The sequence below is a fragment of the Hippocampus comes genome, unplaced genomic scaffold, assembly GCF_001891065.2.
Source record: "Hippocampus comes isolate QL1 unplaced genomic scaffold, H_comes_QL1_v1.1 scaffold156, whole genome shotgun sequence".
Lineage (NCBI taxonomy): Eukaryota > Metazoa > Chordata > Actinopteri > Syngnathiformes > Syngnathidae > Hippocampus > Hippocampus comes.
In genome coordinates, this window is record NW_017805744.1 from 2611013 (window position 1) to 2621095 (window position 10083).

Below are 10083 nucleotides of genomic sequence, written 5' to 3' on the forward strand. Positions count from 1 at the left end.
GAACATTTAAAATACTACGTTGAAGAAATCAGAATATTGATCCATACATAAGGCGCATTGGATTATGAGGCACACTGTCGGCTTTTGAGAAAATTCAATGCTTTTAGATGCGCTTTATGATGCGGAAAATACGGTAACTACAGGCTAAAGGCTGCTTCTACCAAGTAGTTACAAAAGGATCCTTCATGCTTTCTTTAGTCGGATTGACATCTTGCAATTATGTTAGCAAAGCAACAGTTAGCGGGTTAGCATTTGAGCTATTACATTTTGGGAGAAAAAAGCACCTGAGCACAGACAGGACACAATGTAAAATCACTCTGGCTCAGCACTTTCTACACTGAGGTTGCTGTCTTGCTTTATGTTAGCCTAAGAATTATTCGAACCTTAGCAAATATGTTCAAAATTGGAGCACTGAAAGAAGTTCTCTTTTTTGGTGGTAAAAAAAAAGTTTAAAATTGTTCTACAAGGTATTCCCAACATTGCAATCAATCCTTCACAAATAAAGGTGTCAGCCGGCCCAATCAAAATTTTTGCAGGACTTTTGTTATTACTGTAATATAATACTGTCATAATAATAATAATAATTATTATTATTATTATTATTATTATTATTATTATTATAGTTCAATAAAAACATTCTAATCCATATTAATATTTAAAAAAAGTAATATCACTTTTCAAAGTGTTGAGAGTCCATTATAATATCGATTTTCAATGAATTCAATATAAATTAAAATGTTACATGTACAGCGGAAAAATGCGGTTTGTCTTAATGTTTTATTACTTTGTCAGGGGACTTTAGGAAACAAGAAATTATCTACTGGACTGTAGTCTTCACCCAAGACCACAAATTAAAAAGTACCAACAACAGCACATCACAGTGCAAACAATATGCTGCTTTGCTTTTTAAGATCTTGAGCACTGCCGGAGATCTTTTTTTTTTTTTTTTTTTTTTTTTTATGTTTTTAACAAACCTTGTCCATGAAGTTCTCACTAAGCTGTTGTCTGAGATGTTCCATTTGTGCCACTTGCGCAATGATCGTTCAATTTTCGATAAATTTCCCCAAGATGAAAAGCCCAAACACAAAGACTGTTTTTGCTGTCACCGCCACCGCTGGCTCCCAATGCCAACTGTGCTCGATGTGATCCTTTCAGCCCGGGCAAGAAAGTCTGTAATGATGGAGTGGGTGGAAGTCCAGACCGCGTAACTAACAGCAGTTAGCTTTTTTTTTCTCTTTTTTTCCTGTGTGCGCTTTCACCCACCCTCCATCTTTCTCTGAGACATTTTGATGAACTCTGCTCAGACATGACACTCTTCATCAGTCTGAGACTCTCACACGGTCAAACACGGCGACAAACTAGCCCAAGGACTTGTTCAGCCGAACACGTTTGCCTTATAAAAGCTTTTTTAAACACTTAATTCAAGCTGTAGAAATGGTGATCCCTCTCAGAGGTGCTGTGTCAAAAACCACTGTCGATACATCACAGCAGGTATGAGAAGTTGTCACATGCCATGCAAGTAAAAATCACTAAATGCATATATAACATGAAATCCTAAGCAGAGGGCATCCATTTTATGACTTCCACCCTCATAACAATGGCCAACCACAGCAGGTTCCAAGAAATACAAAAGATCAAAAATATTCCAAGGAGGTCACCTACTGAATATCAATTGACCTCCGACTACTATTACTGTCCTTCACACCAAAACCAAACATGTCTCATTTTAAGTCCCAATTTGACTGAGATGTAACAAGTTGAGTTACAACGCTTGTCTCTGCTCGCACCCTAGCCTTCACACAATCTCTGCTGGCATCTTTAGGATTTGGAAAAAAGTCGTGGCCGTCCCGTGATATCCTGAGCAGATTGTATGGATGAAATGTCCAGAATGAGTTGTATATTTAGATGAAATGGCATAGCATGTTACAACTCGAAGACAAAAATATGCATATTTTCAGGATCTAAAAATAACACCTGAAGCAGACTTTGGTCCATTTTACGGCTTTCACCCAAGACAAAATCTACCAAATGCACTCAGAATCCCCTTCCCGACGGGAGTGCTTTTTCACCGGGCTGACGCGCACATACAGTATGGACGCAACGCTATGACTACAGCTTTTGCCACTTCTGCCTGAGAAATTATTTAAAGGCAGAAAAGCATCCAGTGAATTATTGATGGCGGTGCTTTTTGCCAGTGACCTGAATAATGGGGAGGCAAGCTCAACACATGTAATCCGCCGCGTCGTCTCCACTGACTCGTGCGGGCCGATCCGTGGCCTTTCAACCCTGTTATCGCAACGTACTTGACCTGACTTGCAGGTATCGCCGTTGACAAGAACGGCCTGATTTATTTCGTGGACGGCACCACCATCCGCAAGGTGGACCAAAACGGCATCATTTCCACCTTCCTGGGATCCAACGACTTGACATCGGCGCGCCCGCTGACCTGTGACAACAGCATGGACGTCAATCAGGTGACTAATGCAGTGACTGTAACACATGCGCACACAGTCAATGGCACACAGAGGGGGCACAATTTATGACAAGCATTTTAAATACCGGTACACTGTTATTATAATTATATGTTATTTCTTTAAAGATGACATGAACATACAATGCAAAATCAACCGCTTATCCGGGGTCGGGTCGCAGGGGCAACAGCTTTAGCAGGGAAGCCCAGACTTCCCTCTCCCCAGCCACTTGTTCCAGCTCTTCCCGCGGAATAGCTGGGAGACGTAGTTTCTCCAGCGTGTCCTGGGTCGTCCTCGGCACGTCCTGCCGCCGGTGGGACATGCCCGGAACACCTCACCAGGGAGGCGTCCAGGAAGCATCGTAATCAGGCCACCTCATCTGGCTCCTCGACGTGGAGGAGAAGCGGCTCAACTCTGAGCCCCTCCCAGATGACCGAGTTTCTTACCTTATCTCTAAAGGAGAGCCCGAAGACCCTGCGGAGAAAACTCATTTCAGCCGCTCGTATCCTGGAATAAAAGAATATATTATATATCATCAATTTTGATTGCTGTACTCAACATATTGCAGCTATTTTATTTTGGGAGAGATTTTAAATTATCCTGAATTATAGATGAATGAATAATAGCGTAAAAGTGCATTTCTGTGTGCAGCCATATTATTAGTGAGTACAACAAGAGAACTCAATTATCAACCACTTGGAGCGAGGAGCTTGGCTCCTCATTTTCCCGAAGGAAAGAAAAAATGTGGCCGGCGGAAAATATGTGCCGTTAAGTGTTTGTTGTGGCCCTGAGCTTCTCAGTCACAGCAAATGGTACTCCGGGAAGACTAATTATTCAGGTAGGGCTTGGTTTTGATGTGAAATGCAGTAGAATTAGAGCTCAGTCTAGATGGAGCATCCATTGTAATGAAGCAGCCCTAGTAAGCGAAAAATGGAGAAAAAAAAGACACTTTTTTTCAATAAGATGATTCTGAAGTGGCCCCGCGAGCTCAGCACAATTGGTCATATCATTACAATACCTTCTGCTGAAGCAGTGCAGCATATTTTTTTTCATCGCTTTTCAGATGACGATTGCAGGAAATATAAAAAGGCGGGAAAGGATTTCAGCGCATTGAAATGAACGCATTCATCGGCCCTCTTTTAGGCCTGACCTGCAGAAAGTGATTCTAAAGTGGTTGAGCGTGAAACTTGAAGTTTCTATTTTCCTCTTTTTCTTGATATTTGCTGTGTGCAAATGATGTAGAATTATTTATTTTTTGTTTTATTGCCCTTGGTTTCTTAATCCGTTATTTATTTTATATGCAAATTGTAGCAAAAGTTACATTAAAAAAATGGGTGCCATGAAAAGAAAATGGTGGTGCAAGTTTGGCTGGAGGATTTCACAGTGACAGCTGCTTGCCTTGTGGTCCAAAAATGTGTACATTGTTTTTCAGATGATTGTTGCTTGTCGCCTGTTGGTTCAAAAGTGGATGGACTGCTGAGGAGGGAAAACTGCAGTCTCAATTTATTTTATTTTTACACTCTGTTATGTAGGAATGGTGTATGGTTATACTGTATCTTTATTGCATTTTTGGGAGGGTTGGGGGGGTTACTTAGTTAATATGCATGATTTTGCGAAAATGAAATAACCCATTTCTGAGAAAAATGGGGGGAAAAAAAGGGATTTGGGTGCAGGTCTGGTTGGTGTTTGTCCTGACAGTCTGCTTGCATCAGAGCGTTTGTTTGGACGAATTATTTAGCAAAAAGTACGTCTCACATGTCCACAAAAAAATGGATGCTGAGGGGAAAAAAAAAACACAAGAGCTTAAGAGCTTGGTGCATGTCTGGTTGGAGTTTGTCCTTACAGTCTGGATGTATTGGAGCATTTATTTGAATGAATTATTTTGTAAAAAGGATGTCTCCAATGTCCACAAAAAATGGATGCTGAGAAAAAAAATGCAAATTTTGCTGCAGGATTGTTTGAAGCATACAGTCTGCTTCCATCCGAGCCAATTGGGGTGTTGACCCACGAGGCCTAGTTGACCCCTCTTATTGCCATTTGTTTATAGATTAGTTATTTGTGTCAAGACACGTGATTTGGCAAATTGACATCACCCATGTGCATGAAATATGGGTATCAAGAATAAAAAAAAAGTCACATTTCAGTGCAGCACTGGCAAACAAAGCAGTCCAAAGCCTCAAAACCAAACAACGCTGACAGCAGAAGTGTCAACAGAGGCACATGAATAGAAACTGGAGCAAGAGGTTGTTTACTGGCTGCGTGCGACACTTTAATGACGAATGAGGAAAAGGCAATCTTCACACTCGCGTGGGCGCTCTAAAAGCGGCGTGAGACAAAAGTGGAGCTGATCGCGCTCTGCCAATTAATGAAAAGTCATTTGCAGTGAGCCAATAATGCCATAACGTAAGCTTGTCATGCATCCAAGAGGAAAAAAATTGGCTTGACTCTCACTTATGTGTTATCATTGTTTTGATTAATCATCAAACACATTTCATCAGCACGCCGATAGCTTTAATGACACATTTTGAAGGCCAGGCCAATCATTTTGACACGTTGATTGTGATTGTTGGTCTTGTTTCGTAATATGCTGAATATTATGATGATCTCTTGAATATTTTTGAAACAGTGCTGCTAACAATTACATAGTTACCATTATTTTGTTTGACTTTCATTTGATTGGCCTATTTTATCTTTGCAGAAACAGTTGATGCAGCACTTTAGTTGAAAATCTATTGGTGTCTTTCCACCCTTGAAATATAAAACATGAGAAATGTGATTTTTTTTTCCTCCCTTTTACATAAAAATTAAATAATAATGATATAAACACTAAAATTTATGAAATTCAAATATATTTAAAAAGTTAAATTACTGTAAAAAAAAATTAAACACTCAAAAGAATAATGACCATTTTCATCATATTTTTTTAATGATTTAACTTTAAGACCATTTCCATTATTTTTATGTGTGCACATCAGGTTATTCTGGAGTGGCCCACAGACCTGGCGATGAGCCCGATGGATAATTCGCTCTATGTGCTGGACAACAATATTGTGCTGCGCATCACCGACAACGGCCTTGTCAGCATTGCGGCGGGACGCCCCGTCCACTGCCCGCTCTCCGTACCCGAGCGCGGCATTCGGTCCGGTGGCCTACGGGCACAGCTCACCCCCTTGGAGTCGGCCGCGTCCATCGCCATCTCCTACAACGGCGCCATCTACATCGCCGAGACAGACGAGAGGAAACTTAGCCGTATCCGCAAGGTCTCCTTGGATGGTGAGATCACGCACTTGGCCGGGGTGCCCTCCGAATGCGACTGCAAGAACGACGCCAACTGCGACTGCTACCAGGCCGGCGATGGTTATGCCAAAGACGCCAGACTCAATGCGCCGTCCTCCTTGGTGGTCGCGCCGGACGGGACGCTCTACGTGGCCGATCTGGGTAATATCCGCATCCGGGCTGTGTCTCGCAACGGGCCTGCGCCGGTGTCCAATGGCTACGAGGTGGCGTCGCCGGACGCCCAGGAGCTGTACGTGTTCGACGGTAATGGCACGCACCAGCACACGGCCAGCTTGCTCACCGGAGACTTCAAGTACACCTTCAGCTACAGCACGGAGAATGACATCACGGCGGTGACGGACAGTAACGGAAACACGCTGAGGATACGCCGAGACTCCAGCCGTACTCCGGTGCGCATTGTGGCCCCGGACAACCAGGTGATCTGGCTTACGATGGGCACCAACGGCGGGCTCAGAACTCTCACGGCGCAGGGACAGGAGTTGGTACTGCTCACCTATCATGGCAACAATGGCCTGTTGGCCACCAAGACTTCAGAGATTGGATGGACCACATTCTACGAGTAAGTATGGGAGCTGCCTGCAGGAAATGTTCACTTTGAATCAGTGTGTGTCAAATAAGGGTTTTGAGTCCAGTTTTGGATTTCATTGTATTTTCAAGTTAGGTTTTAAAGCCAGGCTTATGATTGCAAAATAGGGTATCAAGTCAGGGCTAGGGTTTCAAAGTAGGATTTTCAGTCGTGGTTATGGCTTTCAAGACAGGCCAATTGTTTCAAAATAGCGGTATAATCAGAGGTAGGGTTTCGAAGTTCGGTTTCTGCCCAGGGTAAGGATGTTCAAGTCAGGGTTAGGCTTTTTGAGAAAGGTTTAAGGTTAGGGGTGTCTTGATCTGATATCATATTATATTATTATATCGGACTGCATCTGAAATCTCTAATATAAGCACACCGATACAAGCACTTTATTATAAGGTCCACTCCAGCAATTCCATTCATCAACGCCCAGATTCTACATGCCACACCCACGTCTGCTAAGCTGCGAACAAAGTTTCAAGAATAGGGATGCACTGTCGATCGTGTGGCAGTATTTTTTCGCTTTCAGATGGAAAATCAAGTTGCAGCCGAGCGCATGGCCTTGTGATGTACAAGTTTCCCATGGCGGCACAGAACCGGGGAAGTTTAATATTCCGAAAAACTTTATCGCACATTGAATCAGCACCACAAAAAAAAGCAAACTAACTTTTGCTTGACACAAACCTCTTGCACTCTCAAACAAACAAGGCTTTCCAGGGTATCAAGTTTAAGTTTGAAGTTCAGGTTCGCGTTTCAAAATAGGCTCTTCTGTCAAGGTTAGGCGTTTCAAGACAGAGTCAGGCTTAAAGCAGATTTTTATGATAGTATACTGTAAACACAGCTTGTTGTGATTTTTTTTTTTTGTCGCTGTTTCCCGGGATTTCTTGACAGTGTCTCATTTACATTTGGATTAGACAACACACTCTGCTCTGAACAGAGATGTATAGAGAGACTGTATAATAAAACATCCGCTATATTTTGTCCTCCAAACCAGCTACGACAGCGAGGGTCGCCTTATGAACGTGACCTTTCCCACCGGCATGGTGAACAACCTTTACACAGACATCTACAGCGCTCTTACAGTGGACATAGAGAGCTCCCTCAGCGACGAGGAGATCAGCATCACCACCAACACCTCCAGCATCCACGCCTACTACACGCTGTCCCAGGGTGAGTTATTCGGTTACAAAAGGTCGCATGAACGTCTAATGCAAATGGATATCTTGGCTGCGGACTGGCGACCAGTGCACGGTGAAGTTCGCCTCATGCCAAGAGCCAGCTTGGATAGGCTCTTTTTAGCCATAAAACACGATCAGAATTAGTAAATGGATGTGTGAAGTCTTGGTTATGGACCAGTCCAGGGTGTACTTCGCCTCTCACTCAAAGTCAGCTGGGATAGACCCCTACATGCCTGAGGAGAATAAGTGGGAGGAAATGGATGGATGCAGTCTTGGGCCATCTTGATTTTACGCTGATCTGTGGCTTAATTCCCAGTCGGGCCTTTCACCACTGGCAGTCTGAAAGTATTTGATTTTGGGGACATGGTTTGAGAACCCCTTGGTGTCAAAAAATCCTTGTGGTCCAAAGACCTACAGGTCAAAATATCAAGTGCTGGTGAGATGCCCGTTGAGCAATATGTCTGTGCAGCTAGGAGGGCAGCCACAAAGGAATGTTTTGCTCGTCGGCTAGTCATATATTTGTCGATTAATCGCATCATGTCAAGCACATCATATTGCACCAGCAGAATACTGCTTTTGTATAACCACTACTAGCTGACAGCTTGATTTATGTCAAGTAGGTGGAAATTCAAATGAACACAATTGAGATGATAGTACATACATTCAACTTTGATTACACTTTGCAGCTTGCACAGGCATTCCTGACATGTTTATAAATGATGTTGCAACTTCAATTGAAGGCAATCATGTGGCCTTAACATTTTTAGTTGCAAATGTTGAATACATTTTTAAATGCAAACTATTCACTATCCATAGATGCAACATGAATGCTATGATACTCTGTATCAATGCAAAAAGAAATACTTGGTCACCTACTTCACTCTTCTCTGCCAAAAAGCATTTTTTTATAGAGAAGATAAAATTAGAAACCGGAGTGGTACTTAAGAAGACCTTTCTTTAGCTTTTCATTTCTGCCATGAAAGCCAGGTTTGCATTCCGTGAAGTACTTTTGGTGGAATGTGCCCCAACTTAAGGCTTCTGGTGCTCACAGTGAGCCATGAGACTAGTCGACCAATCTTGGCAGCCCTCGTAGTGGTGCAATCTGCACTGGTAGTGGGAGACCAGTCCAAGTTGTACTTTGCATTACCACCGACACCTCTAGCAGCCACTCCTACGATGTACATCCTCTCAGCGGGTGAGTTATTTGTCACTACGTGTGAAGGGTTGCCGGAGAAAGCTGCAGTCGTGTGTCATCGCAGACAGATGTCAGCATAAACGATGAGTCGCTCAGTGGGTTGGATTGGGTTGTTACTCTACACATAAGCCTCGTATTAAACGCCGTCCTGTTGCTTAATGGCCAAATGGTGCACACGTTTGTCTTGCATCACTCATGTTTCTAGTTCTCAATGAGTGTATTCTCACTGAGGTCTGGTCATTGGATTCTCGCTGAGAGGTGACAGGCTCTCGGTGTGTCCTTGGTGGAATATTTCCTGAATGTACAAGTTGGGAGTGGCCAACTCCACCTCATTTTAAACCTCAGGCATCATGGGAAATGAGGTTGAGTGCCATTTTTCACTGCAATTGCAGTCTTAACGCCGAGGCTGCACTGTGGAAGGAACCATTGAAAGTCCCTCCTAAAACCATAATTTCCTTTCCTAGTGCAAATGTGTCTGAAAATGTGGTGCATTTTACCATGCAGATATTACAACCATTTGACATTTTATATTTTATTTAGCTATTTTCACTGGAGCAAACGCCTCAGTCGCAGCCGTTTTACTGGATTTTGACTGTTCTTGCAAGTGTCTTGTCAGTGGCGGGCCGTGCATTTCAAACTTGGGCCTTCAGTGACGTCACATATTATGAACACAATACTGTATAGGCTCGTCAAGCAGCACTTAATTTCAGGAGCATTTAAAACGATCAAGTATGCATTCACAATTCAGAGCAGGAAACTACATTTACAGATAGTCAAAAATAAAAAGATGATTTAAAAATACGAAATAAAATGCCACCCAAATTACGCTGTGTGATCTTAAACAAGTCTGTCCAATAAATTGTGCAATGTCGCAGTTTCATATAAGACACCAACCAAACAATAACAAAAAAACTGTTCTTTGAAAATAAAGTAAACAGATCATTTGCATTTTGAAAATCGATAATACAACAGCAAATAACTGGCATAACTGACTAACTAATAACTGACTAACAGCTGAGATTGAACGAACTTTCGTGCACGAAGGTGACTACAATGCGCCATTATAAATTGCAGGTGAGCAGATTTATTTGATACATGTTTGTATCTTTCATTTTATTTCGTTACCATGAATTTAATACTAACGAAATAAAATGACAAGAAGAAATGTAAAATAAAATGCATTTACTCACCGATGTCGTGCCTGTTCACTGAGGTGCACATCTACGCGAGTGTCCCCAAACGTTTTTAAACGCACCGTAGCTTGTAAGTGCCCAGCCGTTTCCTTGCTGCCTTAGTAAAACAATCCAGTGTGGCTCCAAACACCAAATCGGTCAGTTGCAAGCAATAGGCATTCCCAGCAGTACAATTTGCAGC

The 10083-nt window shown here is 42.5% G+C and overlaps 1 protein-coding gene across 5 annotated transcripts in view; it reads left to right on the plus strand.

Annotated features, from left to right (window-relative positions):
* Positions 1-10083, plus strand: part of LOC109524410 (teneurin-3) — a 223870-nt gene that overhangs the window by 200088 nt on the left and 13699 nt on the right. For all 5 annotated transcript variants that reach the window (XM_019884281.1, XM_019884282.1, XM_019884283.1 and 2 more), the window contains 3 exons: positions 2320-2474; positions 5447-6327; positions 7331-7506. In XM_019884281.1, coding sequence (XP_019739840.1) covers positions 2320-2474; positions 5447-6327; positions 7331-7506 — 1212 coding nt within the window. The remainder of the gene's footprint in view (positions 1-2319; positions 2475-5446; positions 6328-7330; positions 7507-10083) is intronic.